Raw genomic sequence first — 13,351 nt, 5'->3', positions numbered from 1 at the left:
ATATCCTGACAGCGGAACCCCAAAGCATCAAAAACTGGTATTGTTCAATTGCAAGATCCATATACACATTCAATCATAACAGAAACCAAGAAACCTAAATCATATCCGAAGAGTACAAGCGAATAGGCACTCCGAAATAATGCGACATCGTCAGATTGGATAGTTTAATAGGCTCCTGACGAGGATGGGTGTCCGCATTTTCGAGCGTATCGAAGTGCTGCATCAGACGAACGACGGTGTAGCTTGCCTCAGTGAGAGCATATTGTTCTAGGAGATTGGTAGTTAGCCAGTCATTCGGGGTGTATTCTTCAATTTCTTCTGTCTGGAAAAAGACAAGAACATGCAACAACTTACGACCAAGACAGATACGCGGCCCACCATTGAAAGGCAGGTATTCCCAGCCATGCTTAGCATTTTCCTCCCAGCGCTCCGGCCGGAAGGAAGTCGCATCCTTACCCCATAGATCCGTCCGGCGGTGCATAGCGTAGACGCTGTAGGCAACCATCGTACCCTTTTTGATATAAACCGGGGATTGGTAGTCCGCACCACCGCCGACCGGTAGGGAGGTATCTTTGGTTGCAACGCGGAAGTTCATAGGCACAGGAGGCTGGAGACGAAGGACTGGATTGAAGTTAGTTGGGCATGTCTCTATTGACGGGGTAAACAGTATCCACGGAAACATCGACACACCTTCATTCAACACATATCGCAGATAAGGGATATCTTTCAACTTGGTCTGAGTCATTTCCGACCGTGGGTTCTTTGCGTCTCCGAAGATTTCCACAATCTCACGACGCAGTCGGCTCCACACATTGGGGTGACGGGAAAGATAGAAGAAAGTCGAGCTCAGGAGACTAGCCGTGGTATCGCGACCAGCCAATAGAATATTGAGCATATTATCGCGCAGGATCTTGGGGTCATCGCTGTCGGCCGCCAGTGCTTCGAGGAAGATATACCGACCGTCGACGTTCTTCTTTTCGGGGTTACGTTTCGACTCCAGAGCGAGATTGACATAATGATCGACGACTTCGTGCACCTGCCGACTTGCCTCACGGAACTCCTTGGGATTGACAACCCAATACATTCCCTGGGCGCGAGTTCGCGCAGCGAGATAATCCTGAGCGGTTCCAAAGGCATTGGCGAAACCCTGTGCGCTACCAACGGCGCATTTTTCCAGTACGCCTATCTTTCCAGAAGGGGGAAGCATGCAGCCGACCGATTCCCCAAATAGGAAATGCGTTGCCGAGTCCAGGGTCAACAGGAAAAACAAACGTTGGATGTCGAAACTGCTTCTATCCTTGGGGATAAGGTCGATTAAATTGGAGATATGGTCATCCAGCATGGAAATATCGGCGACCTGTCACTTTTGTCAATCAAGTATCGCGTGTATAAATTCTCCGATAAAGTTTACCTGGTCCCTGGTGAACTGCGGGCGCAGTAATCCGCGCGCATGCGACCACCCAGCACCATCGAGGGTGAAGATGCCATCACCCAGGAGTGGGTAGAATTGTTGATGTCTTGTTCCAAGAGAAAAATCTTTGAATTGGGTTGCCAGGATTGCCTTGACATTTTCGGGCTCCCTGGTGGTTATAATATTGCGGGAGAGGAATGTCTGTTTGTAGGTATTTCCATAGACAGTATATTCGTCGTAGAGATGCTCGATCCAGCGCTTTTCGTGGACAGCCTTGGTCAACCGAATAAACCCTGGAATACCGAAGAAGGCTGAGGAGCCTGAACGGGCAGGCTGGCAGTGTAGGGCCTTGGCTTGTGTACGGTGGTGATGTAGCTGGACGAAGTAGCGCACCACCAAGAAGGCTGCAGAAAGCGCACCAACCAGGACAACTGTAGGACTGAACAACATTTTTACGTTAATGGATCTCCATGAATTGAAAGAATAAGCAATTAAATATGTGAAATGGAATTGATCTAATTCGCAAAATATTGTATGTTCATGGCCTCGGTAGAACCCCACGTGAGAGAAAGTGGCATCGCAAGCTGATACAAAAGGGGAATAGGGTTAAACACTATGGGCAAATCATGGAAGTCCAAAGTGAGTCAGATTGCGGCGATCCTTCCAACGTTTCAAGGGTTCCGAGAGCTATTTCAAGGTTTAACGTGTCTTGGCTTTGAAACAACCAAGCCACTCTGTCAGAGCAGTGTGGAAGTAACCCCGGGAAATGGCCCCAGGTACAAAGCCCGTGCGGAAATCAAAGCAGTGCTCCGCCTTCTGCATGATGTAGCCGAAAATCGTATTTTCCTCCGTCTCCACGTTGCACTTGGGGATCTCTGTTGTAAGTGACACACCCTGCGGGGCTAACCGAGTGCCCTCTGCGAGGGGAGACAAAGTACGCCACGGATCAAATTGGCCGCCGCTCCAGTAAACATTGGACGGACGAATAGACCATCCGCCGGTCTCCGCATTGGTCGCTTCGACCAGCGGATGTTTGGGGAACAGACCTTTCTTGATAGCTTCGGGGAAGGCCTTGTTGCAGTATTCCTGCGCATACTCGAGTGTCTGGTATTTTGACAGCAGCGAGCGAGGTCCGAAGTTGTTGGTCTGGAAGTATCCCCATTCGGTGCAGTACTGCCATGTCCAGCTGATGGAGTCCGGCTCGGATGAAGGCTGAGACAAATCGCACGAGAGAGGCTCGCTGGCTTCGAGCTTCTTGCAGTTCGTGTTCGAATTCATATTGACAAGTTGTGTGAAAGCCGGCCATGATGCATAGCGCGCCGCAGCATACTTCTTGCCTCGGCTGTGGGCGAATCCTTGCGCGGGTGCGGTTGTATTAGTCTTCGGGTCAGTCTCCATGTGCTCACAGAATGAGCCCAGACTGCCCGCACCACCGCCCAGGCCATAAGATTGGAAGTAGTTGTAAATAATCGCAAGCGCGGCTGAGAAATCGCCGTTGCTATTTTTCTCGGCGCCTTCGCCAAAGAACTTTTGCTTAATGGACGCCGCGGTCGATTCACTGTGCGATAGTTGCTGGTCGATGTACTCCAGTGCAGCCTGGATGTCCCGGGTGCAGTTCGAGTACCCATACGTGACCAGGCCGTCGTAAACCTGGTCGAAGTAGACGCTCATGTCGATCCGGGCTTCCACGGGAGCGGAGGAAGCGAAGGAGGCGTAAATTGTATCGGGATACAAATGACGGGTGAACGCAGCTCGCATGCCGGAATATGAGCCTCCGACCATGACCCACGGTGTTCCACTTGGGGTCAAGTCCACATCACTGTAACTTTCACGAGTGAAGTTGGCGGCAAAGAACGGGATATCTGCCAGTGCCTGTTTGTTGTTTAGGTACTGGAGATGCTCAGGCTTCATGTGCGGGCTGACGTCGTAGGGAAGAGAATCCCCATAGTATCTAATAGGCGATTAGATTAGTTGAGGTAGTCTTTCACTAGGGAAAGGAAACGAACCGGTGCTCCCAAACGATACCAATTCCACCGAAATCCTTGACCAACTGATAAAAGAACGTAGTCGAATTGCCCAGATAGCTCTGAGCCGATGATTCGGCAGTTCCTTCACCAACATCATACACGAAGACTGGTCCGCCCTCCTTGTAGTTCTCTTCGGATACCCAATAACGGTTCTGGTAATGACCAACCGAAGAGTTGCTGTGGTCAATGGGGAGCTACCAATTGTTAGCATTTCTGTCCTCGACGAATATGGACAATTTCGACACATACCGAAACATATTCTGCCTTAACTATCCCATCAACCTGGCCACTAGCAATAGCCTGCACCGAAGTCTTGTGACGGAGCAGGGTATCTGGATGAATGCCCAGCTCAGCGGAAAGCTTCAGATCACGCTTGAACGGCGATGTTACAATTCCTGCAGCTGCACCAGATAGCGCAGCCAGGAGGGCAGTCCCACGAGCCACGGTAGAAAAATGCATATTGACAGTACCTTAAGGGGTCTCTCAAAAACCCAGCCAAAGACACGGATACAGAACAGCTTTTTGGGTTATCTCCACTGATGGGGCCCTTACTGTATATATATGCATTACGATAGATCGCCATTGGGGAAGTGATCAGACAAATCACGGCGCATTAGGTTATGGCCCCAAGAACAATACGATAAGAACAATATGGTTGCGTTTGGGGCCAGGCCGCAGTCATCTGGAACAGATGGATTGTGGATTCGGGGCACCCGATAGGCTTAACGCGGAGTGGACACAATCACCCGGGCACTGTGAGCACCGGGGGCTGACAAGGCACACCCGAGACATGACTATCGCGCGTGCGGCTTAGTAGGCTGTGATTGTATGACCTTAACACGAGAGGTAGTTTAAGTTGAATGTAACCTATCTTGAATTAATTTAGAGAATTACCCAATTTACCCCCATTTACCCCTCGTTTTTATTGCTATCGACACTTTTCTACGATCTAATCACTGTGCATTGCATTAGTGATGTAGTGCTGCCCGTTAGGTGTCATTATTGACTATCATTTCTCGATTCGGCAGGAATGCGATCGACAGATTCAGCGAACTTCTGAGATTCTGGATGTTTAACAAATTCCATTAATTGAGTCTCTTTTCTAAGGCTGAGACCAACACACTTCCGCATCTGGTTTTACCTAAAAATGGGCACCACGCGAGGCTCTCCTATCCCCGTACGGGAGTACCTGGGGGTGGATCCCGAAAGCAGAAACCGGGTGTGAAATTGAAGTCGACTATTGGTCATTGGGAAAATCAACAGTCAACCGGACTCCGAACAATAGCCCGAACTTAGTATTGTTGTGTTGTAATTGTTTAATTAGATTTCCCGTCTCTCTGCCGATTCAATTCATCTAATCTTCCTAGAATCATGTCTGGGAACGGTGGGAATTGTGGAATGTTGATCCGGAATGTCTACACCAGGTGGGAAAAAAAAGCAAGTTTTGCGCTCACCGTAAAAACATATTTCATTGTGGCTTGAATTGACATGGAAGATTTATTCCACGCGATTTTCTTCGCTTTTCTTCTTCACGGGGTTCCGGGACCGGTGCCCCTCTACTATCTCCCCTCTTTCCCCCTTTTCCCCCTTCAAGTCAGAACGTGGAACGGGTGTCTTGTCAAATATACAAAAGAGCCAAGAATAGGGATATTTGTAGAAGCAATGTTGCTGTGATAGATACTGTGATAGATACTGTGGTTTGATGATATATTTATTACGAGGCTACTAGAGCTGCAGGTACCATATGATATAGCCCTAACGTTGTCGAACGACCTAAGCTTCAGTTTAGAATATTCCAAAGCTTCGATATTCAAGACAAAGTGTGGTATCAATCAAGTCTAGCACATGCTTCTATCAACTCTGTGCAAGGCTGTACAACAGTTCACCCCTTCCCATCTTGTGGCCGTCCAACACGGCGAATCAGGCAAAGGCAAAAGGCACACACATGGTCACATAATTTACTTAAATTTCAACTCATCATTATTCTACGAGTAATTATTTGAGATAAAGCTATACTTGGAGCATATTGTGACGAGAAAATGACAGTCAGGCCACTGTGTGCCCTTAAAGGGAAGGCGAAGCGAGGCATCTCGGCACGCCTTCCGAATATGAGTTGCAGAGTCTTAACGAACTACAACTATTCAAGATATCGTATTTCCTCCATAAAGAGTATCTCGCTCAAGGTTTAAAGACATGAAGTCTAACAGGCCTTCTCACTGTTATCTCTTATTGAATAACTGCTATATCCCATAGAGGCTTCAACGGCAAGGAGCTTATAACCCATTAGAGAGGAGTCTAGGGATGCTGGTAAAATCTCTAAGAATCTCTATATTGCGCTAGAAGAGAAGAAACCATCTTCTAGTATGTGTGCTAGGTCTAAATGTACTAGGAGCAAACAGTGGGAGGTCATGTGGCATTCTAACACGAACTTAGCCACAAATGGCATTAGGTGTGATACCTGGTTTGTGACTTTGCAATTACTACCTAGGTATGTGATAATGTTGAACAGTTGCTGCTGGCAATTACAATAGTAGACCTCTTATCTCCGTTCATCATCTAAATGGGGTTAAAGTAGTGGATCCCCATTAACTCCAACCAATAAAACCTTTTCAAATCCGACTTTTCGTACTATACGCACTAACTGTATATAGTTAGCGCGCTGTCAGCGTCAGCCGCATCTAGGGCACCAACGAGAGTTCCTCTTTCGCGGATTGTATAAGCATTCGGAACGGACTAAACGAATGAGAGGTATATAATTGAGGTCTCCCCTCCTACTCCATTATTCACCTGAATTCCAACAATATCAACAATTCAACAATTTCCAAAATGCACCTTATTCTCACAGGGGCAACCGGGCTAGTCGGGTCTTCAGTGCTCGACGCCATGCTCAAAAACGCAGCAGTGTCCAAGATATCAATTTTGAGCCGAAGCCCCGTGAAAATGGCAGAAGACGCAAAAGACCCACGTGTTCAAGTCATCACCCACACAAACTTTGAATCATACAAACCAGAGCTGCTCGATCAATTGAAAGATGCGGATGGATGTGTTTGGGCCCTAGGGACAAGCCAAACCAATGTCACCAAAGAGTACGAGAGATGCCTTTGTTACATGAATATCAAACTAACAATGAATAGGCAATACGTCAAAATCACCAAAGATTATACCCTGGCAGCTGCAAATGCATTTTCCACAATCAAGCCGTCAGACCATCCCTTCCGATTCATCCATGTATCTGGCGAAGGCGCCACGCAAACTCCCGGGCGATTCTCACCGATCTTTGCGAGAGTAAAGGGCGAGACTGAATCGCTTCTCGGAACGCTGTCAGAGCTAAAGCCGGCCTTTCGGGTCGATAGCGTGAGGCCTGCTTTCGTTGATCCGGTGACACACGTCGCCATAAAGCCGTATATTCCGTCTGCTGGAATGACTGGAATTGTCTCGAATATTGGCCTGGCTGTGCTTGGCCCCAGTATACGATATCTCATGAAGTCGATGCATTCTCCAACGGAGCACCTTGGGTCGTTCTTGACGGAAATGGCGACGGGACGCTATGAGGGGAAATTGGAGGGTCCGGGGGTATTCAGATTAGGGGGAGGTTATGTCGTTGGGAACGTTGGTATGCGGAGGATTTTGGGGCTATGAGCATCCAAGGGGCTGTTACTATTATCATAGGAATGGCTTAATATGTATATATATGTTTAATTAGTTACTACTCTGATTTTTTGTTCTTACCCATCCCTAACGACATAAAATAAACATCACTCTGTGGAAGGTTGACAATCCTTTTCTTACTGATCAGTTGACCGGTCGTGGGCATTCAAGAGGGCGGTTATCGCAATTTTGAGCGGCTTTAGGTGTTGTAGAGGCGAAGAGCCATTGATCAACTTCCAGAATTGGAAGGAACTATCCGTGGACGCGTACCTTCCTCGAGTGGTATAGAGTGTGGATATAAGTCACACCAAATAGGTCCATATGATCCCTTTGTCAAATCTTATGATTCAAGATGTTTCCGTGCTCACATCTGGAGTTCTCTTCCGAGAGTAAGGTGGAATGAAATGATATAGCATCCCGTGAATGATAGACGCACTCAATGGTGCTATCCAATGTATCCAATGATAAGAAGCAAAATGCGATCCAACCATTGCCCCGAAGCATCGGGCAGGGTTTCCCGCTTTGAACTTGTTAGAATTCCAAGCTTGGCCATGTTGATTTAGAAACTCACAGAACCCGGTGTACCCAATACGGCTAAGCCCCGTGACAAAGGTACACATTCCTAAAACAATGCCAACAAAGATAGGGCCTAAGGCTGGCCCGAATACAGAGCGCTGTCGAGGATCAAGGCCGACACCGAATGAGAGAAAGATCAAAGCGAAATCTGTCGTGAATTCTATGGCGAATGCGCTGCCAGCTGAGACTTCCCTAGTATCAATATAGCAACCTGGAACGATGAACTGGATATATGCGTGAGCATGAGTCCTTCGCGGCCCAAAGGAGGTGACGTACAGATCTCGTGTCGAAGCTTGCTCTCAACAGCAAACCCGCCATGGTCCCTCCAAATGTTTGAAATCCAATGTACAGAATGCATCGTGGCAACGTTGCTAGTCGCCCGAAGAATGTGGCGATGGTGATGGTGGGGTTAAGATGCGCTCCAGAGACCGGGCCTGTAGCGAAGATGAACAAAGGAAGAACCAGGATCGCCGTAAGTCCACCAAGCAGACTGGGTACAAGTGCACCGGTCGCAAAGGTGCTTTGTAGTGTCACCATTAGAATCTCAGCGAACAAGGGAGTTGGAAAATAATTTACTTCACAGTTTCACTTAGGCCCACAGCTATGAAGCAGGTCAAGTATACCAGCAAACATGTTCCTAGGGTTGTGAATATTAATTTCACTTGCATATTTGTTGGAGATCACGGACCTATAGCTTCAACAGCAGCGGCCTTCCATAGCTCTACCTGTAGAATATGTCGCAAAGATAGGGCATCCTTTAATGGGATCCAGGGAGCAGCGTCGGGAAACTTCTGCAACAATTCTATCTGTGTACAGTTGTCTTTATCCACTGCGAATTCTTGATTGGCACCAATGCGTCCAGCGAATGGGAAGACGGTGGTTGGCGAAGGTAATTCCTCCGCAGCATGTCCGCTTCTCCAGAATTTGGCGTGTGGAAGCATGGTCGAAAAATCCCAAGGCTTGAAATATTGTTTCAATGAACTTAAGGGACGCACGAGTGCCCTACGACGGAAATATATCCTTGGCCTTGAGGTGACGTAGACCAACCATGTCGGGAATGTCAGAGATACGCGAAAGTTTATTATCACAGCAGGCGGAATACCTCAATCACCGTATAAAATACAAGACACATTTCATTCTCTCATGATACGTAGTTATGGAAGTGATTTCCGCCATAATCATATTAAGCTGCATCTAAATAAGGTTCCCACGGAGTCTGCAGACATCTGTCCCTAAAGACGTATATAAGACGAGATTATAACTGAATAGCTCTGCCAACACGATAACAACCAGGCAAATTTAGTAGATTGTAGTCCAACCGCTCTAAACACCCCAAACACTTCAAACTCTCCGAAAACTCCGAGAAAGGGGAAGATTCTTCGAAATATAACCAATCAAAGTGGGCCAGAACATCCGTCGAGTGTGGTGAAAGCTGTGAGCTCCGCCGACCAAAAGGAGAAGGAAGAATTTAGTCCTCAATCACGTTAGAAAAGGAGCCTGAAGGGAGATCTCAACTCCAAGTGAAAGATAGAGAAGCCAAACGCATGCCAAGTGATCGGCACGTTTAACACCGCGTTTATCAGCTAAGTCTATTGAGCCCCATTTTCGGCAGGAAGGTGTCAAAGGGTGTAACAGGCTTCCAAGGATAAATGCTGGGTTTCTGCTCACCAACGCGATATTGTTCTTTGATAAGAACGAAGGACAGATTTGGGTCCTTTTCATCCAATCAACCCCATGCTCTCGCGGAGACCGAAGTTCACAAAACGCTGATCTCGACCTATAAAAGCTACTCAATAGATAATTCTCCTCATCTGAATAAGAAAACTCCGAAAGAAAACTCCCAATGCTTATTCATGACATGCGATCGATTTTGCCTCCCCGGAGAATATAAATAAAGAGAGATAAACTGCTGCTGTCTTTGAAGATCACACCACATTCCACTTTCCTTCCACACACACACAATGAAGACCTTCCAACTTGGTAGCATTCTCGCTCTATGCAGCATGGTTTTTGCAACCGCAATGCCGGATGCCTCGATCTCTGGTTCAAGGGCATGCATAAAAGGGCCAGGTCCCAACAAGCCAATTGTGCCGGGCACCGAGTGTGGGGAATTCCCCTAGGGCTGGACTCTATATCGGAGCAGATATCCCCAGGACAGACATGTAAGTGCTTTATTTTCCCAGTGGCTTTTATTCCAAAACATCAACTTACTCTCGTCTATTAGCCGTGCTTCCGAACGCGTTCAACCTGGGTAGTCCACCTATCCGTCTCGGTAATTGCTTTCCCATATGGGATGCATATATCTAGTTGGAAAGGCTGCATTCTGATTGTTTGGTTTGGTTATTTGTGGCTTTCAATATTGTGACTTTTTCTGTTACAGGCTATCTTGGATGACACAATATCTCGCGCTCCTTTCTTTGTTGACTATGTGTGCGGTGATTGGCATCCTACAAATATCAGTTGTTCCTCGACCAGACGCTAGTTCTATGCAGTGCCATGTTTTCTGATCATTTCAAATCATTTCAAATTATCATGGTTCTATTATGATTCATATATCTTCCCCTAAGTTTGGGTTTGTAGAACCGAAGAGGAATATCTAATGAAGGAGCTGTATATAGACCGGATAAATGACAGGCTTGCTTTGGACGTCTGTGCACTTATAAACCAGTTAGTGCCTTCTTTTTTATTCATTTTGGGTGTCTTAATTGAAACGCACTAATCACCCAGATAATATTCAACGTCCTGATGGTAGTCTCGGCATTTTGGGAAAAGATAGTCCGGCGCTTCGGGATGACACTTTCCGAGTGACCGGGAAACTTACTTAGTTTTTATTAAAATATCTATCCAAACATCAAGATGTTTCAGGGATCAGATCCTTCGATTACTACGGGTACTCCGTGGTATTGAAACAACCATCACTCCACATGGAGTCCCACACGGAGTTGGGAGCCCTTGGCGGGGCTATATGAGCTATGTCCGCCGTGCGGAGTTGACCCCAGCGCATTTACACCCACATAAGCCAACCTTGTGCATATCCTGAACAAATGGGCCCTTCGTGTCGAATCTGCAGACTCTCTCTCCGCTCCTGGAACGGAAATCATCCAGCCGCCAAGGAGCCAGAAACGCCACGCATTGGTGGAACTATAAACAAATTCACGGAGCACTATGCAAGAACGGAGGTCTAGCTATATGCTAATTCTCCACCTTCCGTTTCATCATAAAGGGAGAAAAGTCCCCTCCTATATATATTGTGCTGCTTGTCTGCTCTTCAACGTCTATTGTTTGACAGCAAGTTTCTCCACATGATGTTTTTCAAGTCCCTGGCCATTGCTTCGTTGGCCCTTTTGGCTGACCAGGCATCCGCAGCCTTCGGAATTACTACTAGCGATGCTTCGTATGTAATCGATGCTGGCTCTTCGAACTCCCTCAAGTTTACTGTCAACCGGAAAAACTGCGACATTAATTCCATCAATTACTATGGGTCTGAGCTGCAATACAAGTCGACTGGTTCTCATATCGGGTCGGGTCTTGGTAGCGCAACTGTGTCTGCAACTGAAAGTGGTAGGTTCAGAAACAAGATAACTATTGAAAATGTCCTGATCAATATAGGCGACTACATTAAGGTGACATGCGAAACATCCACTTTGACGCATTATTATGTTGTCCACAAGGGGGATTCGACCATCCACATGGCAACATATACGACTGCGGGTTAGTGTTCTTGGTGTTCAAGTGTGGTGTATCTACTCATGATTGTCTTCAGAGCCCAGTATTGGAGAACTCCGATATATCGCGCGCCTGAATGCAGACCTGCTCCCCAGCGAAGAGCCATTTGGCGATGTGTCCAATACCGGAGGTGGTTCTGCTGTTGAGGCAGAGGATGTGGTAAGTTCCCTCTTAAGATGGTTCTTAATTGGCACACACAGCTAACACATAACAGTTCTTAGTTGACGGAGAAACGCGAAGCAAGTTCTACTCTAGCCAACGGTTTATTGATGACAATATCCACTGTAAGAAAACCTCCACCGTGTTTAAGGCGACTCAACCTAACACAAACAGGTGTCGCTGGAAGCGCACACCGCGTCTGCATGATCTTGAATCAATACGAAACATCCGCTGGTGGACCTTTCCAGCGGTAAGCTCCCCCGGCCAACACGACTTGATCCAGGCTAATATGCACCAGTGATATCAACACCAACAATGGCGGCTCTTACACTGGCCTATACTGGTACATGGTATGTAACCACTATCACTCAACCAATACCAGCATCTTACTCTATACAGAATTCCGGACACGTTAAGACCGAGACCTACCGCCAGGGCTTGCACGGCCCGTACTCGATGACCTTCAGCCGGAGCGGTACCCCCCAGTTCCAAGCTCGACACATCGTTCTTTGCCGACCTCGATATCAAGGGATATGTTGCCACATCTAAGAGAGGCTATGTTAAGGGTACTGCATCCGGGGCGGACTCGACTTTTAAATGGGTGATCCACTGGTACGTTCAACGCAGGTCGTACCGGAATGAGCACATGTCTAAATCTAAGATAGGAAAAATGATGACGCACAGTACTGGACCTACGCTTCATCTTCCGGGGCTTTCACCTCCCCCGCCATGAAGCCCGGCACCTACGACATGGTATACTATCAGGGCGAATTCTCCGTTGCCACCTCGTCGGTGACTGTTACTGCCGGATCAACCACGTCGAAGAGTATCTCCGGGTCTGTAAAGACAGGAACAACAGTGTTCAAGATTGGAGATTGGGATGGAACGTAAGTGTATTGTGTTAGTCTACGCGACCGTTCCGATATTGACTACCTATAGACCAAACGGCTTCCGAAACGCGGCCAACCAGCTCCGCATGCATCCCTCCGACAAGCGCATGTCTTCCTGGTCCCCAGGAACATACACAGTTGGCAGCTCTAAACTCTCCGATTTCCCCATGGCTCTCTTCAAAGCGGTGAACTCACCATTGACAATTAAATTCACGGCATCTTCTTCGCAGACCGGAGCTGCGACCCTGAGAATTGGTACGACTCTTGCCTTTGCGTCTGGTCGGCCCCAGGTTGTGGTATGTTCAAGCTATATCCTCCATCTTCAGGCTCTTCGTTTGCATCTAACACTTTAAATAGGTAAACAAATATTCGGGCGACATCCCATCTGCCCCAACTAACCTCAACTCCCGTGGCGTGACTCGCGGCGCATACAGAGGTCTCGGAGAGGTTTACGATATTAAGGTTCCGGCTGGAACTATCGTCGCTGGAACTAACACTGTAAGGGATTTGGAGCCTAGTCAGATGATAGGATGCTAATTTGCCTTAGATCACCATCAGTGTTGCTTCTGGTAGCTCTGGAGATGATTACCTGAGTCCGAACTTTGTGAGTAACTTTCTGGTCATCTCGTCTTTTCGATGGAAGCTTACCTGTTTCAATAGATCTTCGACTGTGTGGAGCTCTTCCAGTAAATATCTGGGACAGGGAATGCACTTTGGGATGCAGCAGAGCAGAAGATATAATTATTTTCTTTTCAGAGTAGCAAGAATGCAAATGACCGTATATTGCTTTATATCACTCAACTACCTACATACATGTATGATACAGATGCCCTTAAGAGGTGAGAACTACTAACCCCGAATATCAAACATGTCATAAATATGTGTAGTTGACATTCTAAACCGAGATATAATAC

The 13,351-nt window shown here is 47.3% G+C and overlaps 5 protein-coding genes across 5 annotated transcripts; 2 read left to right on the top strand and 3 right to left on the bottom strand.

Moving 5' to 3' along the window:
* Positions 1–94: 94 nt before the first annotated feature.
* Positions 95–1,861, bottom strand: N7516_005143 (cytochrome P450; the record flags this gene model as incomplete). Its single annotated transcript, XM_057217863.1, has 4 exons — positions 95–267; positions 355–621; positions 691–1,357; positions 1,412–1,861. The coding sequence occupies 4 exons, from the start codon at positions 1,859–1,861 to the stop codon at positions 95–97; spliced, it is 1,557 nt and encodes a 518-aa protein (XP_057079746.1).
* A 249-nt stretch (positions 1,862–2,110) lies between these two features.
* On the bottom strand, positions 2,111–3,897 carry N7516_005142 (putative serine peptidase, family S28; the record flags this gene model as incomplete). The annotated part of the gene is made up of 3 exons (XM_057217862.1): positions 2,111–3,362; positions 3,418–3,632; positions 3,688–3,897. The coding sequence occupies 3 exons, from the start codon at positions 3,895–3,897 to the stop codon at positions 2,111–2,113; spliced, it is 1,677 nt and encodes a 558-aa protein (XP_057079745.1).
* Positions 3,898–6,264: 2,367 nt separating this feature from the next.
* On the top strand, positions 6,265–7,077 carry N7516_005141 (putative nucleoside-diphosphate-sugar epimerases; the record flags this gene model as incomplete). Its single annotated transcript, XM_057217861.1, has 2 exons — positions 6,265–6,524; positions 6,573–7,077. 2 exons carry the CDS (start codon positions 6,265–6,267, stop codon positions 7,075–7,077), a joined length of 765 nt encoding a protein of 254 aa, XP_057079744.1.
* A 356-nt stretch (positions 7,078–7,433) lies between these two features.
* Positions 7,434–8,603, bottom strand: N7516_005140 (uncharacterized protein; the record flags this gene model as incomplete). The annotated part of the gene is made up of 5 exons (XM_057217860.1): positions 7,434–7,606; positions 7,658–7,886; positions 7,939–8,182; positions 8,239–8,299; positions 8,351–8,603. 5 exons carry the CDS (start codon positions 8,601–8,603, stop codon positions 7,434–7,436), a joined length of 960 nt encoding a protein of 319 aa, XP_057079743.1.
* A 2,364-nt stretch (positions 8,604–10,967) lies between these two features.
* Positions 10,968–13,127, top strand: rglA (putative rhamnogalacturonase B; the record flags this gene model as incomplete). The annotated part of the gene is made up of 13 exons (XM_057217859.1): positions 10,968–11,223; positions 11,272–11,373; positions 11,426–11,547; positions 11,603–11,672; positions 11,722–11,797; positions 11,846–11,897; positions 11,947–11,996; positions 12,034–12,159; positions 12,213–12,434; positions 12,487–12,733; positions 12,795–12,935; positions 12,985–13,041; positions 13,098–13,127. The coding sequence occupies 13 exons, from the start codon at positions 10,968–10,970 to the stop codon at positions 13,125–13,127; spliced, it is 1,551 nt and encodes a 516-aa protein (XP_057079742.1).
* Between the last annotated feature and the right edge of the window lie 224 nt (positions 13,128–13,351).

This window comes from Penicillium verrucosum, assembly GCF_028828655.1.
Source record: "Penicillium verrucosum strain IBT 35672 chromosome Unknown utg000001l_segment0_segment0, whole genome shotgun sequence".
Taxonomy (NCBI): domain Eukaryota; kingdom Fungi; phylum Ascomycota; class Eurotiomycetes; order Eurotiales; family Aspergillaceae; genus Penicillium; species Penicillium verrucosum.
The sequence above is the reverse complement of the archived record's forward strand: the minus strand, read 5'-3'. Positions and strand labels throughout refer to the sequence as shown.